Source organism: Polyodon spathula, chromosome 20, assembly GCF_017654505.1.
Source record: "Polyodon spathula isolate WHYD16114869_AA chromosome 20, ASM1765450v1, whole genome shotgun sequence".
NCBI classification, from domain to species: Eukaryota; Metazoa; Chordata; class Actinopteri; order Acipenseriformes; family Polyodontidae; genus Polyodon; species Polyodon spathula.
Genome location: NC_054553.1, coordinates 384,660 through 404,597, shown reverse-complemented (window position 1 = coordinate 404,597; position 19,938 = coordinate 384,660). Strand labels below are relative to the sequence as shown.

The 19,938-nt window shown below is 39.3% G+C and overlaps 1 protein-coding gene across 4 annotated transcripts; it reads right to left on the bottom strand.

The window, feature by feature from the left end:
* Positions 1-793: 793 nt before the first annotated feature.
* On the bottom strand, positions 794-13,393 carry LOC121295474 (synaptic functional regulator FMR1-like). 4 transcript variants are annotated; one of them, XM_041220109.1, is made up of 15 exons: positions 13,117-13,393; positions 11,844-11,896; positions 9,580-9,682; positions 9,063-9,134; positions 8,626-8,774; positions 8,257-8,350; positions 8,057-8,173; positions 7,530-7,700; positions 7,086-7,164; positions 6,799-6,908; positions 6,123-6,218; positions 5,527-5,725; positions 4,675-4,854; positions 4,361-4,443; positions 794-3,719 (listed from the first exon to the last, which is right to left on the bottom strand). In XM_041220109.1, the coding sequence occupies exons 1-15, from the start codon at positions 13,177-13,179 to the stop codon at positions 3,546-3,548; spliced, it is 1,743 nt and encodes a 580-aa protein (XP_041076043.1). In that variant the 5' UTR covers positions 13,180-13,393; the 3' UTR covers positions 794-3,545. The 4 variants fall into 4 exon arrangements, with proteins under 4 accessions (XP_041076043.1, XP_041076044.1, XP_041076046.1 ...); XM_041220110.1 differs by having other exon boundaries at positions 9,589-9,682; positions 13,117-13,392; XM_041220112.1 differs by having other exon boundaries at positions 13,234-13,391.
* Between the last annotated feature and the right edge of the window lie 6,545 nt (positions 13,394-19,938).

Sequence of the window (19,938 nt, the reverse complement as noted above, 5' to 3'; positions counted from 1 at the left end):
ATAAAATCCCACCACCCTCAGAGTACTAATATCCCTCAAACTGCTGGAATATTATTACCAAAGGGACTGTGACTTTACAAGAGATGGGGAGAGAATACAAAGTAGTATGCTTTGGGCTACAGTGGTTTCATGACTGCTATACATTTTATAACCACACACACACACATATCCATCCTAACAGTAGAATCAAGAGCCTCACATCAATTCAACAGCTTCTGTATTAAATGTTCTGAATAACAATTCAACTAGTACAATAAGAATATGTTTTGTGACTTGCCACAGAAGTATCACGTGTCTTAAACCTGAGAGGCGCACATTGGAAATAGAAAACACATTAAATGAAACCTCATTTCCCTAATCAATAGCCATGCTGTAAATACAGTTTTAAGGATGATGTGAACGAGTCCAGGTTTTCTACACTGCTGCCAGTACAGCGTTCAACTGGGATGTCATGCCTTCTGTACACTAATTGAAGGTTAGGGTTATTCTACTGCATTTCAACGCATCTGTTCTCCCTGTCATTATGTAATGGTTTTGTGTATTCCAAAAATAAACTTCACTTAGCAGAGGAAGATCAACCTTTATTTATTGAAACTGTTTGCATTCAAAATATATTGAACTATAACCAAACGATGTCAACATAAAAGCAATCTGGTTCAGCTACTATGTACAGAGAAAAATATTGCCCCAAGTGCAGCTACAAACAAGGCCAATCTACCTTGGTTAATTATCTACAGAATTAAAAAAAAAAAAAAAAAATTTAAACAACAGCCTACAATAATGGTTGCAAGAAACATATTATTATTATTTATTATTATTATTATTATTATTATTATTTCATTTCCACTATACATTCCCAAAATAAATAACTAGAAAACATGGTTGTTTGGCAACACTTTGAAGACATTTGATGTCTTTTTAAACAGTGCAGTCTGCTGCAACATTTCAATTATGGTTATTTAATGCATCTGATCCAATAATAATAATAATAATAATAATAATAATAATAATAATAATAATAATAATAAATCAGGGTTATTTTTACACGAAACTGGTGACACACATGGGATTCAGCAGCCCAATCACTGAATTTGCCCAAAATATATTCTTTACAACATAGCACCTCTTAATTACTGAGTAAAAGTACGCAACTGCAATACAGCAAACCCAAATGTATTGATTTCCTATGCACTTGGATGCATCAGGTAAACACAAATAATAAATACCAAGGTTTGAAACACACAAGTGCATTGCATTGAATCTAGAGATACTAAAGAATGTTAAATATCTTACACTACTTCTGGTGGATACACAGAAATTGAAAATAGATTCGAAAACATTACTTCCCCAGATCTGGACCTGTGCAGTAAACGCGCGAGAGGTTCACGGGATTAAGTTCATTGAAAGTACTTAATCAGAAATATATTGTTACACATAGCATTTTCACATGCCTTAAACTTGTGAATACCAGAATGCTTTTATTATCCAAAAATACCAGCACAACACCAAGAGACAGTAGCAGTTGCAATGTTTCATCGTTTTTGTGCTTCAGTGTTACTGACAAAGTGGTGATGTGGGGTAATGGTGGGAGCACAGATAGAACATGCGCAATATTGAAACCACACTGAGAACACAATACCAGCTTTCAAGATAGATTACTCCCTCATAGGCTGCTGCAGATGTTACACAAACGTTTATTTTTTTGGTATGTAAAACGTATTTAAAAATAAAAACACAAAACTGCATGTCACTAAATAAAAAGGCTAGATTTATTGTTTCCCAGTGCCGAAAAACTCTACAAGGAAAACTTTGTTTTTATTATTTGTTTTGTATCCCTATGATGCTGGAAACATTTATATAAAAATCAGCAATCTTATGCACATGAAATCCAAGTAAGAAATTAGTAAACAAGAGGAAAATCATGCCAGGTGGCATTGCAGTATTTACGAGCTGGGCAAGTGCTATCAACCAACTCCAACCACAGAATTGGGATTTTAAGTGAAGTGTCGTAGTGCAACCCAAAGCCAGACTACATTTAGAAATCGCAGTTATTCTATACAGTATATAAAACATCACTTTTAATGTCACAGTGCATCTTATAATGACCTTAAGGCTTCCTACCTCACAGCATTACTGCTGCTCAACGAAAGCAGCTGCACATTATCAGTCCCACTCAACTAGGAAGAAGTGCTCCCATTAATAATTTGAACCAAACTGAATATATCCGTCCTCCTGCTCTGGAGACGCCGGCACCACTGAACAATTTCTTGTTGAGAAACACTAAAGGGGTGCAATACAACCAGGCAATCCTGAACTTTTACTCATTCTTACACTGCCAGGGGTAATGGGAATTGGGCCTCATTCACAAAAGCAGTGTAGGACAACGCCTTTAAATGAGGAATGATGAGCTACATAGCATTTCCCCCGCTGCTTTTATTTTGATACACAAGATAATACAGTTAAGAAGCAGTTCCTATGAAACGTCCAACAATCACCCTTGGAAACAAACTGGGACAAAACTTCAGACATAAACTGGAATCATTTATGCTTAGCGGCTGACTTTCACACATTCATCTGAGTGCATCACTTCCGAACCATAACACTGGGAGGCAGATCTGCTTTAGCATTACTCAACTCTCCTTTCTAACTCCCAAAGAGGACAGAACCCCAGCTTGAAAAAAAATAAAAAAGCAAAAACAAACAAAAAAAAAAACCTTCCCTCTTTTTATAACACTATTCTATAAGACTTCAGTGCAAAAACAAGAAGATTCTGCTGCCTTGATGGATGCTTTTTTATTTTGTTTAAAAAAAAAAAAAAATATGAAAAGCATGCACTCTTCAAGAAAGATTGTTTTATGGTTGAACAAGTTCTCTACATACAAGTATATTACATTAGTGTTTTCTAATTCTTCTTCCCTGACTTATACATCCACCAATAACAAAGTTACCACCCAAGCTATATTAAAAAGGCACAGATCATTCAGGATTTTATCTTCTTTTTGATAAATGATGCGACAGCTGTTACATCACATTGTAACACAGTCCACCACAACAGACTATGTGGACCACAGGTGACATAGGACATGAAACACATGTGCCATGGTGGTAGTATGATGAACAGTATCATGGCATATGAACAGTGTCATAAGCACTTCTCAATTAATTACATGTGGAAAAGGTGTAAAATTGCTTTGTGAAGTTACACAATGCACAGACAACAACAATGATCAGATTTAAAAGTGTATGCTTTTTGTACTTTAGCTTTAGGTAATAAAAGCCGACATGCTGTATTTTATTGATACAACTCTGCAGCATCACCCCTATAATCCCAGAGAAAAAAAAAATCTAAAAACACAAAAACAAACTCACCCTCTGTACCTGCTGCAAGAAGTCATTAAATTTTTAAACACAATTAAACAGTGTGCTTATTTCATGTCTTGCCTCAGCCCTACTGATCCAAATCTCTTTGGCCTAACACCTTTCTCTAATGAAGAAGCTTCTGGATTAATGAAACATTACAGAACATGTGACACAGATCAGAGCCTCTACGACACTCCGTTCAGCAGCACCAGGGGGCTCTCTGTCTCAGGCTTGTCCTTCTTCAGAGCGCGCTCCCTGCCTGGCCGCGGCCGGTTGCTGCCATTGCCGTCACCCTCAGTGAAGGGGCCTTGGAATGCTTTAGTGTGCACGCTCCTTTCATTGTTGTTGTCAATTCTGATCTGCAACAGGAGCATCCTTGGATTAATAAAGATGGATTTAACATACAGCAATACATTACAAACCACCCATATTTGTTTGTTAGGCTTGTCCCATCTGAAAAAAAGAAATGGTGTGATGAACAGTGTTTTAACAGTATTACAAAGAAAACATTATTAGCTAGTACCCACTAGTTACATTGGTCGCTCACAGGCTTATGCAAGATTTGAACACCGAAGGCAAGCGAAATTTCTACTACGGATGTCAGCAGATACTCTGTCATTGGATTGCTCCATAGCTTTGCTTTGGTTTGGTCACCCAGCAGGCACTGCAGTATGGCACACATTGCTACAATCCCTGAATACAGTGCCAGACAATTACATTTTGCTGCTTTATGGGCGATGTTCATATTGACACATATACAGTCAGTTTTGCTTCACTGCTAGAGCAGCAAGCCATTGGTTTTGAGGTGTCAAAAGTCATCAGTTAGTAGTTCACACCAATATGAATTTCTCTGTAACAAAAGCAACCTGAACTGTACCACCTTGAAACAACCCACTTAAAAATGCTGCTCTGCAGCTACGCTTGTTTCTCTTGTCTGCTTGATCACCGACAGATAGACTACCTTACCAAAATCTCTGTCCGTCTGCTAAATGCACATTACCTGCAAAGAGTCTTCTGGAGGCCTGGACTTGGGGTCTTTAGGGTTGCGCTGCCGTGTTTCGTTCCACTGCATTTCTTCATTTCCTAAAAAAAAAAACCGCAAGAACATTGACTATTCAGCTCTTTCATACATCAGCTGCTAATTCACAAGATTAACCCTTTCCCATTTCGTTATTATTTGATGCCATCACGACAGCAGCTAAATTCCTATTTAATTTGAAAAGCTGTGCAAGGTGACACTGGGATCACACTGCAGACAGTCAGTTCCATGTCAGTACCAGATAAAACCCTCTAAGACACCTGAGCTTCACTGACCTTTGTACCCTCCCCGGCCTCGGCCCCCTCGGCCTCTGCCCCCTCCTCCCCGCTTGCGGCTGTCGCCACGGTGAGGGATGCCGTCTCTCTCCTCGTCCGCTGGTGCCAGTGACCAGTCGCTAAGTTCGTCCCGGTGATCAGACTCAGTCTCAGATGCATTGGAGGCTTCAGAGTTGGTGCCTGAAAGGAATGTGTTTTTACATAGCTTGTGGGTTATTTTAAGTCTGCTTGGATTACTAAATTACTTCACAATTGGTGTATCAGAGTTCGGGTATCAACATAAGCAACCCCCAAGGCAAAAATGGAACATCTGCAGGTTCTTAATTAAAAATCATCCTATATTCAATCAATCAATATTTATTTTATATAGCACCTTTCACAGTGGACCACCTTCACAAAGCGCTTCATAAGATAGTGAGGAACAATGCATAATACATTCAATACAGGGCACAGTACATTAAACCAAACAGTAAAAAACAATGCAAACACATTACATACAAGTATAATACATTAAATACAAGCCTAGGCTGTGAATTCCAAAAAGTATGGATACGTGTGTCAAACTTGAAGTAGCAACTTAGATAATAGCTAATACCAGATATCAGGCTTAAACAGCATTATCAATAGATGTTCAGTTTTATAATGATGATGCTCCAGTATCCAAATTGCAGCTGTTGGCTACAAATGACCTCCTGGTTATAAACGTTTGGGCAGCATGAATGAGACAATTGTGAGAAAATAAAAATAAATAAAAACATTGGCGATAATATCCAATGGACTACAATCCAACACAAAACTCAGATGAAACATCCGATTAATGTGTGATATGGTGCTGGACAGTGACTGGGATACCTGACGTATAGCTCGGCCCACGTTTACCACGGCCCCTCCCACTGTAGGGTTTTCCTCCGCGGGCTGGGCCCACGCTCTCGTCAGTGCTGAAAGTCTTGTCTTTATCGGAGCGGCTTGCTGGGGGCCTGGAACCCCCTGCCCCGATCTGTCTCAGCTGCTCATCAATCTGTAACCTCTCCAGACGGAGCTGGTCTACCTCCTAAAACACAGAGAACCACAGATCAGCTTCCTCAGCACAGTACCAGCAATTCTACTGATTACTTTAAGATTGTGCAGGAAACCCAAGATGTGTGTTTTTTTTTTTTTTTTAATATGAGAAAAATAATCATCAAAAGGTAAGAATTTTAGATCTGCACTTCGTCTGAACAAAGCCTCAAGCATTAATGTCAGGAGTACTTCATGTGTACTCGCTCAAAGCTCGATACACCAATGCCACATTAAAACAGCACATCTTTCAACTATATTTACAATTCCTTAAGAAAGCCGCCTTGGGTTAATGCCACAAGGTGTATGTCTCCTACTTGACAATAATGAATACCCCCCTCCCATATAAAAAACTAGGCATACATTAATAAATGTGACCAAAAAACCCAAACCTTCAAGTAATTGAGGTGATAGTCCAGAAGAACTTGTGCATTGGAGATGCTGTCCTTTGTTCCAACAAACACAAACGATACCATGCCCTGCAGTAACTGAAAGCAAAAAAACACAGCAAGAGAGAATAAACCAAGTCACAAGAACAGACGGGTTTGAAACACAATAACCCTTTTTTCACAAACTCTTACTTCTTGTTTCTAAATTATTGGTTTAAAACCATATACCTTCTCATTTCCTAAATAGTTAATTGATTAAAAAATACAGAAAATGTAGCCAATGGCTGTAACATCACATCTGTGTAATACAACTGATCATTCTTTGTTGCTCATAAAATGTGTTGGATTGAGTGTATTCAGGAGAGCAATACAATGTAGACAAGTGTGACGAAGTTTCAATTACCATGAAGTTCCTGGTTTGAATAGTGGGATGAAGTATGCTTATAGAACTACCCAAGCATAACTAATGAAATAGTTTCAGTGTCTTACAATGGAAAGGCAGTACAAACAGACAGAGACAAAGTATTATTACATTAGATTAGTTTACTGGCCTGCTGTTTTGAGTGGAGATATCTTTCCTATAAAGTGGGTTGGACTTGTGAGGTCTGCAGTCAGGAGTTAAACTTCACCAAATTCCACAGAAACAACAACAACAAAAAAAAAAAAAGAGATCCCTTACTTCGTCTTGTGGATTTTTTTTGTCATTCTCAGTTTCAACTCGAACACGAACTACTCCGGATTTATCCACGACCTCTTGAATGAGTTTTCCATTTTTCCCAATAACTTTTCCTGTAAAGAAGAAATAAGAAGGAACAAATGTATTCAGCAAGCTATATTCTTGGCAAGTACTATTTTTGGTAGTATTTGTTCCTGCAGAAATGTTGCCTAAATAAAAACCACACAAACTAAAAACAGCAAAGGACCATACAACTCTTCTTTGCCTAACACCCAGCCCCTCCATCTTACCTACTAAATATTTTGGTACTTTTATCGCATCTTCAGAAAATTCCAAATAACTTCTAGCTTTTCTTACTGCTTCTTGGTCCTAGAAAAAAAATTTATTACAAGCAGTCATGAAAGCACTGAACACTGAAAAAAGCATGACCACCATGCAAATTGCTTCACCTATAAAAAAATGCTTGAGAGTTGAGAAAACAAGGTCGTTCAAATTGCCTTGTGTTGCTTACATGCAAAAGCAACTTTCCTGACAGCTCATTGTGTAGGTGCATTTTCCAGAAACGTTCCCAATGTGAAGAGGTAATGCAACATCACCACATCAGTTTTGATCTCATCAAATTTGTGAAAATCGTTTGAAACCGCCAGCCAAGAGACGACAAATACAAGTTGGTTACAGTTAGCTCCTAAGTATACTGTATGACTACATGGCAGTGTTAAAAATGAGAATTATACCTCTCCGTAGATATGGAAAGTGCAGGTCTCCTCGTCCAGATCGATGGTGGTCACCCCAGGCACTTTCCTGGCCTGCTGGATGTTGACCCCGTGAGTACCGATGGCCAGACCCATGAGATCGTCTCGCACAACAAACTGCTCGTGGAAACGGGAGGCCAGCTGCCGGGAGCTCTGGGTAACACAAGCCAGGAGAGCAAAACACTGGGATGAGCACCTGCCTTTTTATTCAAGGGGTCATGAAGGTCAGGTTTATTATACAGACTAGTGTTTTGATCTTGCATATCTGAGCACAGAACATGCAGGTAATGCGATTCAGTGACGTGATCAAGAATGCAAGGTGAAGATCCACCAAATGACCTTGATTCTAGAATCTTTGGCTGCAAGTTAGCAAGCAATGAATATGGGAGATGGGGGGGGGGGACACGGGACACGGGACATTCAGACATTGACAAGAGTTTTAAAGTGTTTATGTCTCGTTTCTTGTTAAAGTAAACTCCTTTGACATAAAAGCCTTGTACTTCTCTCACCTCTAGCTGTCTACTGGCTTCTTCATTCCTCATCATTAGGGACAACTTAGTGCGCAGGCTTCGGAAATGCATGTCACTTAACATAGTCGCTCGCTTTGTTGTCACTTCGCTGATGGACTGTAGAACAGAGAATAAATTACATTCAGATACAGGATGGAAATGAAAGAACATAGATTGAAAATATAGCAAAGAAAGCTCACCAAAATAACCAGCTGATGTGTATCTGAATCATATGTTACACTGAATGCTCCAACTGCCTTTTTGAAATCTTTATGTGCCGATTCCTTTGCACACCTATGAAAAAAACAGAAGTGAAAACCTGAGCAGTACACCAGGAAAATCCAACATCATACTACAGACACCGTGATATACCATTATGACAAAAAAAAAAACATTTCTATGCTGCCCCAGTTACTGCAGTTCAATTAAACGATGCATTTCATGGCAAGGTTGATACAATACAAGAATAGGATGAGAGTGTCATCCTCACATTACTTTTATTTTTACTAGGAAAAAGCAATCTGTTTCACCATCCAGTTACACAGACTCATATTTGGAAATCAACTCACATTTGGCGCAAGTCATCGGGCACGTCCATTGTGATCTTGAGGAAGGTGTCTTTCGTTGCTGGCTTGTTTGGGTTGATGGGTCGCAACCTCTCTATTGTGACAATTTCATTGTAGGTAGCGTCACAAGCGGCATATTCTATAACATAAAACTAAAATGACAAGGCAATGCATTTACCACGAATGACTGGATTATTTCTTAAAATGTATTTTTTTTTTTAGCATTATTCCAACGTGATTGATTAAATAACCACACACCTTTAAACTTTTATAAAGACGGCATGGCTAGTGAGAGCTGAATTCAATTTTATTATTTCTAACCCAGGTACAAACAATGAGGCTTTTTCAAGTTTCTGCAGGATTTATGAGAATCAACTGGGAGAAAAAAAGACAGATGACAAGAAAGTAAAACACATGATGCACTTGTATTGGTAGCTTACCTCTCCCTTCACCATTCTGACTTTCGCAAGCCACCAACCACAGGGCTCTTTGTCATTTGCTCTGGAATAAACCTACAACAATTGTACAATGATTACAATAACTGGGAGTTTTCACTGAAAGCATACAAAGATACAATTACTATGACAGCTAGACTGTGTCTTGCACTGGTAAATAACAAAACTGACAGACAGTATTTAATACAGAATTACAACCGAGTTTGCTTACAAAGCAGACTAACCATCCTAATATGTTTTTGGTCTAATTTATTGGACAGACAATAAATAAGCAACCCACCACTGGATTTTATTAGAGCATTTTGGAGCAGTGGGTGGGGTGGTGCTAACCGGAATCCAAGGAGAGTTATTGCTGCTGAAAAATGCTTTAATAAAACCCAGTACTGGCTTATCCCAGTCGGCAGGGTTAATCAACCCATAAACCCCTTTAAGCTATACGATCAATGTACATGTTTTTAATTCCATCTCTAATGTAAAGTGAAAATACTTGACTACTACTTACAGCACATACCTCTACTTCATCGCTCTCACTTATGTCTTTCTGAAATCCCGAAGGTGGAGGGAATCTTACATCGCTGAAGGGAATCTGTCTCTCTGGCTGCCAACTGAAAAGAACAGAATCAGGTTGCTACTAACACAGAAACGTGATTCAAGCAGAAGAGGTGCAGGAATCAAGCAGCTGGAGAAGGGCAAGGCTACAGAACTGGAAGGACAGCACCCTTGACTACATTTAGAAACTCCTATTCCTTTTAAACTCACTTTACTGCGCCAATTTCCTTGCAGGCAGCAAATTCAGAATGCCTTGTCTTTCTTTTGCCTTTGTGGGGTAATGCAGAAAGAGGAAAGGTTTTGGATGCAAACAAGATTTGAGAGTAAAAACCAACACCAATAACATTTTACAATTCGCAACTTGAGAAGATGTATGGCCACACACACCCCACATAGGATATTCAACACACTACACCCTGTACAGTAAAACCTGGGAGTTACTGATACCTTGGGAATGGAGGTTCATCGTAAGTCTGAAATGTCTGCAACTCTGAAAACTTACTCTTCAATGGTTTTATTAAATGTGGTCACCTGCTATCTATACCCTCAATCTGATGAATAACACAATGATACACTACAGCAAAACAATACTCATATCGTTATGGTTCTAAAGTCTTTAAAACAGTACTATAAATGAAAAAAAGGCTACATTTAAGTTACCAGTGAAATTGTAACTGCAGCAAAAACACAGATTTAAACGTCCTTGAAAACCTGGGTTAATGTAGCGCTTGTTTTTAAACAAAATGCATTTGTGCAGCTTGGCTCCTTTGGCTTGAAAAAAAAATAGAGAAACCTGTTTAAAACTAAAATGTTTCCAGTAAAATTGACTGTACTTGCTTTGAAATCTGCCTCATCTTTCGGGACACATTTGTTGGTACAGTAATTTTGCATTCTGTGACCAGAATGCCGCTTATAGGACTGCCTATCTGGTTGCATTGCACACATGGTTGAATGCATATGTGCGGTTGTAAGTGGAATGCTTGGTAGACCGATCAGTTCATAACTCTGTGGTTCTACTGTAGTAGGTCAGGGTATTCATGAAGTTTCTTTATTTTTAGTCATTTTACAGCATTTGTAACCAAATAAACTAGTACTATAGGAGGCTGTAAGAACTGTAACTACGACCTTTATTCATACATTAAAAAAAAGTGCAAAATGGATGAGAAACTTGACCAGTGTTGCCAATAAGAAATCATGAAATAAGCTGTGTTCACACACACACACACACAATCTATATAGTATACTATATACTAATATATATACAAATACACAACACACACACACACACCCACACCACACACACACACACACAAAGGCCAAATTAAAATATACACATGTAACATTATCTTTAACAATGAGCTTCAGCTAAATAAAGTTCAGCTACAGCACCATGTTCTCTGATAGTAACTGTATCGCCTGTGGGTTACTAAAACACTCAATAGATTATCCTTTCAATCATAAGTATATGCTTGTGCTATGCTTCTCTCGTAGATATACCATCGTGAAATAAGTCTGGTGATAGGTCACCATACACAAGTTCAAGATAAGTTTCCTGTTCAGAATAAATGGTTATATAAAGATGCAGGATTATTTTCAGATATCATGGTAATAGACTATCATTGATATATTGATTCCGATATAATCTTAAACACTCACTGAAACTTTTTGGGACGTTTGTCGAACCTCCTTGGTGACACAACACGTCAACAACACTTGTATCCGAACAAAAGTGTGTTACTTTAGTACATGTGTCGAGTCAAGTCTTTTCAAAGTATTTGTGCAGCCATAAATTAAAAGCATACAGTGTGAAGCCGACTTATATTGTGACAAGTACGATGATCAGCTAAGTAAGTTGCTGCTACAGCACAGCTTCATGAATAGCATACGTAACTTGTATACTTCCTGTGGTTACTTAGTTTCAACAAGGCTTATTTTTAACAAGGAGCTTCAGCTAAATAAAGTTCTGCTACAGCACCATGTTCTCCGATAGTAACTGTATCGCCTGTGGGTTACTAAAACACTCAACAGATTTCCTTTCAATCACAAGTACGTGCTTCTCTCTGACATACCACACCACTGGTATACTATTACAAACAGATGTAGAAAAGTTTAAAGTACAGTAAGAAGCTACTGGACAGGGCTGGATTCCACAGAGTTCATGCAAATACTCTATCATAGCCTGGAACTTTAAAAGAAAAGAATATATACACTACTTACTTATTCTCAAACGTTACAGTCACAGAATCGTCATGTACATCCGTCACAAATGCCTGAAAAACAACTTTTTAAATGAACATTTGTTCAAGTCAAGCCTTTTCAAATAGCAAACAATTTAAAGCAGCAGTGTGTTGCTGGTTTTAGAAATACTGACAGAGGGATGCACTCTAACAAGCCAGCAGCCAACACATACAGTAAAGACCTGTTGGTAAGAACCATGCTGCTCAGGACCTGGTGATAGCTCAGCTGTATTAGAAATGAAGGAAGTAAAACACTTCAAAGTGCAACCCATAACTGCAATGGCTGTGTTAACGAGGGTATCATTGTTCTGAAGAGCTGTGAGCGCTGCAGGCACTTACCACACTACACTTTGATGTGAAATAAAGAGAAAGGTACAAGCTGGCATACACATCTTACACTTCCAAATAACCAACTTTGAAAAGATACTGAGTTAATTTAATAACAGAGCCAAAGTTATGTAACAGAAATAAGTGGATTGTGTTTTCAAGACATCCAGACCCCTAGTTACAACAATGTACAGACAGGGACTTTTAAATGAGACATGTCATCACATTTGGTTATACTGTACAGGTATAAGCCCTGTTCTGTACAAACCCTGCAGAAAGCAATATCGTTGAACCTGCTCTGGACACGTTTCACAATCATAAATAATACACATTGATGGCTCACAATATTTCCTGTTGATAATTAGCCTACAATAATGTAATTCAATATTAAAAGCACAACCAGAAACACACTAATACGAATTGTTATCTTCATGCAGCAGAAGTAATGAACCAGTGGTGCTATTATTAATACTACTACGACTAATAATAACAATTAGGTAACTGGACTATCCTGACTTCTCGGACGTTAAAATAATAATAGGTGTGTACAGTTGAGTGAATTAAGGAGGCGTTTAAAGCAAACAATTCAGAACAGGTTGCGCCGTTGTGTTTGTTTGATTTACTTTATTATTTAAACGAGGCTCTTCTCTTTTGTTATTGGGATTCTATATTATCATTTTAATTCGGTGAATAATACATCACAGAGTAGTACGGACTAGGCCCGGATTAATTTCCATAACAACGGCGCTTGCTTGTTTGTAATCACACAGAACAAGGCCTGCTTACTGTGTCTACCACGGCTGGGTTGGAGTTTAAATTATTTGATGTATGCCTAAACAGCCACGAGTTTCGTGGCCACTTATCTAACAAATGACAACAACACCGTCTATAATCTGAACACACGCAAGGCCTACTTAGCCAGATACCTTGTAAAAAGCTCCACCGGTCCCCCGGACTTCCACAGCTAACTCATCCATGACTGTTGCCATAAAAACATAAAAAAAAGAGTCGAGTACGTTGCTGATATCCCTGGAAACACCCACCCCTTTTTCCTCGGCACTGCCTCCTATTACAGCGGCAACCCCGATCAGCCTTTTCCCTAAGCTTTCTGAAGAAGAGAAAGTGAAAGCCACATATCCCGTCTCCGCACAGCGCTCACCAGCTGCTCGGGAGGGGTCGGTGTGGAGCCTCCCTCCTCGCCCCTGTCACACTGCGAGGTAGCAGGCGACACTACAGCCTTGTGCCGGCCATCCTGGCTCTCTGTGCTATTGTTGATAACCTACACAGACTATTATATTTGAGCCACAATGAAAACAGTTTCGACGCCTCTACTCTCAACCCCTGAGACTGACAATGCCAATAACCAACCGTATAACGTAATTCGAAAGGCTGTCCTCAGGAATTAGCCAGTTAGAAGGACGGGTCTTGATCGTGAGAGATAACGGGACGTGAGAAGGTTGCTATGGCAATCGATTCGGCGTTTTGAGTTGGGTGTGGTCCTGCAAAGACTCCCCGCATCGAGCTGAACGCATTATAACACAAGCCATTCAGTGGCAAGCCGTTCTGTATTGTATCGGGAGTCTGCGTTCATCTTTTTTTTTTTTCGATCAATACTCTTTAGTCTTTACAATGCAGCGCTTACCAGCAGCCTTGAGGGTTCCTTGTGGCTGATGCGAGTAAAGCATCACAGTCATATAAAAAAAGCTTTGCCTTCATTCGCAGTTTAATGTTTGTTTGTTTGTATGCACTAACTGGGCGGTTCTGAGGCTATTAAAAAAAAAAAAAAAAGTTGTAGAAGGATGCTATTACTAGAGATAAATCTGTATATGTGCCGGCAGCACAAGAAAGACTCTGGTTTATGTGAGACAAAAGTTAATTACCTAGGTCTAATAATAATTTTATTATTATTATTATTATTATTATATTATTATTATAATAATAATAATAATAATAATAATAATAATAATAATAATAATAATAATAATAAATAGTTTCCTTATATGTAGGGAACAAATCAGTACTGTTGTTTAAAGTCCGCTCATAAACGCACCTTTTTTTAACACACCTGGGACTGGAGTCTGCAGTACATTCTAGGTACTCAATTACACAAGATCACCACCAGGTGTCCCCATAACCCCATAGAATGAGAAGGCAACAACCAACGCTCTTACAGAGCAGGCATTGAATCCCTTGGGCTCATTTTACCCAGTTTATCCTCAAGATTAGCTTTAGTAACAATAAACTGGCTGATTCATTTGCATCTTGCTAGTGGTGTCACTATAGAGGGAATGTAAAAAAAAAACAAAAAACATATAACACCTTTGTTGTACATAATTTCATGCATCATATCTATCTGTCTATTTTTTTATTTCATTATTTATGACTAATATAGCTGTATGTGTGTCAATCTAATCACAGACAGGCTAATTGGGGCCTCCCTTTGTCATAGTTAATGCTCATGTCTTTGATTAGGAATAGATATCAGAATAAACCTGTGTCCTTTTATAACACACTCTAACATCAAGATACTGGATATTTCTGAAAACAGAACAGTTTATGGATGTGGTAAAGGCATTTAATTTTCTTTCTTTTTTTCTGCATTCATTGTCAGAATATATAAGAGCCTGCCCTCTTGTGGCAGTCATAGATTCCTGTGGTTTGAAATGAAGGTGCTGTGTTAAGGGCTTGAGTCTGAGATGTAACTGGAGGGCTTGGAAAAGCATAAATTATTTATCGGTGCAGTTTTAGCATCTTTCTTTATCGCAACCACACTTACTCATAGCAATACCTTTCTATCAGATACCACTGACTCACCCAGTTTTGCTCCCCAATGCAGGGTAGCTGCCAGTGCAGTGAGCCTCTATCAGAGTTCCCTTTATTTAACCAGGCCCCCAGGGGACACACACACTGTGCTCCAGGGGGAGCCAACTGGAGGACCGGGCTGATTGCACGGGGCTGCCTGAGAGGAGTCTGCAGAGGCCAGTTTAATTAAACAAGCACTGCACAGAACATTCACGCTTGAGTGCTTCCTAGGGCGTTTACATTGCGAATATTAACCTAGAATTTTGAGGATTTAAAATCGTTCATTGCAGAGTTTAGGAAAAATAAGTCCAGAGCTCTGTCTCTTGGCTAAACCACATGGCGCTTTCCTAGCTATGACAACAATAGCAAGGCTTCAGCACAGATATCTGTTTGTTTAAAATCTTTGCTACTGGCCCCTGGACGGTGTGTGTTTGATGATGGGTTCGTTTCTTCTTTCTTTTCTTTTTCCGAACAGTAACATTCCAGTTCAGAGTGGACGGAATGCATCTGCTGCCCTTTGGGCCATATTCCAGCTTGGGAACATCAATCAATCAATCTTTATTTTATATAGCGCCTTTCATAGTGGACCACCATCACGAAGCGCTTTACAAGATGCAGTAACAACAAGAAAATCCATAATACTTTAAATACAGAGAAATGCATAATACATGATATACAGTAAAACAAACAAACAAAAAAAAAATGCATAATACATTAAATGCGCAGTTCATTTGTCTCTGAAATGTGCTTCTATCAAGAGCTATTTTCTGGAATAAAGGAGAGAGAGAGAGAGAGAGAGAGAGAGAGAGAGAGAGAGAGAGAGAGAGAGAGAGAGAGAGAGAGAGTGTGTGCGAGTGCAAACCTTGGAAAATATATCAAATCTTCAAGCTAAAAAAAGCATCCGGCAAATGAAGTTACCCCTGTGATATGATTCTGCAATATGATGTTCCCTTTCCTTTCAATCTGATTCCCTTTCATCAGCCACTGGAACACTTGGGAATATTGCTGAAGCTAAAAAACCAAAGCTGTTGCTTTTATAATATGCACTAAATGAGATGCGACTCCCTGGACTCAATTTCAATTCAATATTACCTGTTCCCGTGCCGTTATGAAATTCATCTTTAATAAAATGTTTTTCTTTTTTCCTTCTGGTCGACTTGCAGATTTCCAGTAGAATTAGGCATATTTCTCTTCTTGTGTCCTCTTATTATAAAGTGCTGGTCACTATTCCTAGACCACTGAGCAACCAGCATCAATCCTAGTCTCAGTGCTAGTGGTACAATCACATAATCAAAGATTAAGGTCAATAGATGCACTGTGACTTTTAGCTGTGTGCTAAGTTTTCTAGTTACCGTAACTGGCTTGGGAAAAAAAATAGCAACTTGTAGTTTAAATTTTAAATGTTCTTTTTTTTTTTTTTTATAACTTTTTAAGCAGGTTTGGAGATGCCCTTGCAGTTTTTATAAATAACAACATGGTTAAAAAGTACCGAATGTAAAAACATTTTAAAACAATCAAAAAAGCAAATTGTGGGTGATCCCTGATTGCAATATGCACGTTCATTACATTTTAATGCAAATAATGCAAATTGTTATTTTCTTTCACAAGAAATGTCTCATGCTTGGTTAACCAGGGATTCAATTATGTGCAATTCAATGTATTACAGGGGTTTTCTGTATTGGCTAAATTGCTTTGATTCTGTAGGTACACATGGGCAGAAACCATGACAAATTAACCCATAAAATTTACCAAGTCAGTGTTTTAAAGTAAAAAGTTCAACTCTCTATTATACTGTATTGTACTGTGAAAGGTATAGACTACCTGTCATGTGCTTTTTATACTCTTACCAATGTGCCATAAATCAAGCTGCACATCGTGCATCACAAAGACTGTATGCCACGCAGTGCTTGTGCACCTGCAGTACAGCAGAGCTCTAAACAAAAAGAGTACCAGGGAAACAAACTGAACAGCAAACACAATGACAAGAACAACCCAAACAAAAAAATAGTGACCTAACAAACCCTGTTCACATGGCAGCGGGTGAGGGAGAGGGCGAGGTCATGTGTAATGAACCCTGTTCACATGGCAGCGGGTGAGGGAGAGGGCGAGGTCATGTGTAATGAACCCTGTTCACATGGCAGCGGGTGAGGGGGAGGGCGAGGTCATGTGTAATGAACCCTGTTCACATGGCAGTGGGTGAGGGAGAGGGCAAGGTCATGTGTAATGAACCCATTTCACATGGCAACGGGTGAGGGAGAGGGCGAGGTCATGTGTAATGAACCCTGATCACATGGCAGTGGGTGAGGGAAGAGGGTGAGGACATGCCTCTCCTTGAGCTCGCTCTATCTTCCCCTGCTTTTGAAATACAGCTGTTTGTGTTGGTTCAGGTTGCTATCAAGGGATCCTAATAAATCCAGTAAGTGTTGGCTTTTGGATTCATTCACCACTAGGGAGCCATCACACACTCAGCCGAAGTCCAGACAGCACTGCGTCTCTCAACACTTGAGGCATGTATTGATCAACCTGGTCCCAGACTTGCAGCAACTCTGTTCTTCACCTGACCTCCACCTGTCAGCCTGAGCAGCCCTCTGTGTTGAGCTCCTAGCTGATATTTAAAGTCCAGTTCATTATAGTTTTTACAACACTGGGGGATTAGGTTTGGGCCTGGGCTTGAAGCACTAGAGCTGAGGGCTTGTCAGAATCTGTGAGTGGAGGGCTAAAAGTCGGAATCAGCTCATATATCATGAGCCAACTGTAGGCAACACCACAACAAGGTTATGCAAGGTATTTCTCAGTGTGAGGTTTTAGTTATACTGTATACTGTGTAGAGTGCTCCTCTTTTATACGGTTTAGTTACACTGTATACTGTGTACAGTGCTCCTCTTTTATACGGTTTAGTTACACTGTATACTGTGTACAGTGCTCCTCTTTATACGGTTTAGTTACACTGTATACTGTGTACAGTGCTCCTCTTTTATAAGGCAGCATTTCCCTGGCTCACATTTGCCCCAAATGCCATTACAGTACCACTTTTATACCTGTTGTAAGACAGAACACAAATAGCACGGTCTGGTAACTATGACTCCCAACTATACAGCTTATACAGGGGGAGGACTGTTTAAATAAATTGTCCCCAAAGAAAAACAAAAAGCAATATACGGCAGCCCAATGTTTTAATATCCTCTGGGAAATGTGAGCCTATAAAGGTAATACCTTTCTCAGCTAAACAGCTGAAGTGTAAATGTTTCTGTCAGCAAATTTAATGGACACTTGGCCCGAGGAAATGCTGGATACAATGGATCCATTATTGATGGAATCCTTGATTTATTATTCAAAAGGAAAGTACCAGTAAAATATATTATAATAATGTACATACATTCTGCTCCTTTTTATTGGAATCTCTTTGTAACAGAAAATTCCACAGCGGTGGTGGATGGCTGTGAATGATCAGCGCTGATAAAAAAATGAAAGCAACAGAAATCTAATATTAGTTTTTATTTGGAAAGTTATTATGTGTTATATAAAAAATATATTTCCGCCTTGACAGTTTCAGGTTAGCTGTGCTGTACACTGGTCCTGCAGTGGGTCCCTGAATCATGTTTAGAAGTGACTGCAAGACTAAACCTCTTCTTGGGTGAATGTGGGAGTCTGTGCCAGGAGGCTGGTTACGGGGGTGGCTTCAGTTTGCATCATGTGCTTGCTGTGGTTTGCCATGGTTTACACTGGAATCAGAGAGCACACTGTAAAGATACAGGTGTCTATTTATTGATCCAGCCAGTGATGTATCTCCCTTTACTCTTTATTAATCCAGCCAGGGGGGTTAATCAGCCAGGGGGGTTCACCCAGAGGTGATTAACATGAATTAGTACATACAATAAATATACAGCAGGACGAGGTTCATACATTTTAGTGCGGCATAATTCAAACCTGTCACAGTATAGATCCTTAGAATAGACTTCTTAGTGCTATATAAGCAAATAACAAGTCATGCTTGGTATTGAATACACCCTGTGATTAGTTAACGCTCCTTCTGTGACTAATCACTTAGCTGGATTCATCTGCTGGCTATGAGAACTGACATTGGTAGCAATGTGAGCTTGGCTGGATGAAAAGCAGGTACAGTTTTCTGGCTGCAGTCCGAAGGGGGGTTGAGATGAACGCAGGTGACATGGTTCGGCCCAATAAGATTCACTGAGGCAGACCGCATGGTATCTCATACAAATCCATCACACTGCATTTGCTGCATTTTATTTCCAGTTCCCCTGCGTGCCTGTGTAAGCCTTTGAAAAAAAAGAAAACTAAAACAGCAAAGATCTGTACAATGACAATCAAGAATTCCTATGGGAATAGTAATCATTTAAAGCAATAAGGGATTATAGGAAACCTTTACCATCCCTTAATGATTTTTTTTTTTACAGCTGCAAAATATATCTTTGGCAGTGGACCCACTTTGTATCGTTTAATATTGATTTTTACTTGCAAAAATCAGCCTGAGCTAAGGAAGGCTCAAAAGTGCTTTAGGGGAGTACATTTGAAGAAATTAACACTGTATCCTCTTGCAGTCAGGCTGTTTCCTTTGTCATGGCTTTCAACAGCAGTGCACAGAGTGTGAAGCAATCATTTCATAAAGCACACACCATGGTACAGTAGCTGCTATGTTAAAGCAATAAGACGATGTAATGTTTCTCCAATCAACCACACAAAGCAACCCTGACGAGTAAATGGATCCATTCCACTTCCTAACCATTATTCATGTAGAAAAACATGTTCAGCACAGTCATGAATGACTATGCAAAGAAACACAATATATTTCTGAATCTTGCAGACCGCACAGGTTCCCTATTAGATAGCAAGGAAAGTGCATCTGAGATCTGGAAAGCCCATACTTCGTCACCATAAGTCTGATGTGATACCATCTCACCAAGCATTATTGTAGAAGGTTGACA

What these genes read in the sequence shown, in the direction of transcription:
- LOC121295474 (XM_041220109.1), bottom strand. Translation starts at nt 13,179, where the DNA reads ATGGCAACAGTCATGGATGAGTTAGCTGTGGAAGTCCGGGGGACCGGT. An exon ending in CCCGATGACTTGCGCCAAAT is followed by an intron (nt 8,351 to 8,625) that starts GTGAGTTGATTT and finishes TTTTTTTCATAG; the next exon opens with GTGTGCAAAGGAATCGGCAC. An exon ending in CTCCAGAAGACTCTTTGCAG is followed by an intron (nt 3,720 to 4,360) that starts GTAATGTGCATT and finishes CTCCTGTTGCAG; the next exon opens with ATCAGAATTGACAACAACAA.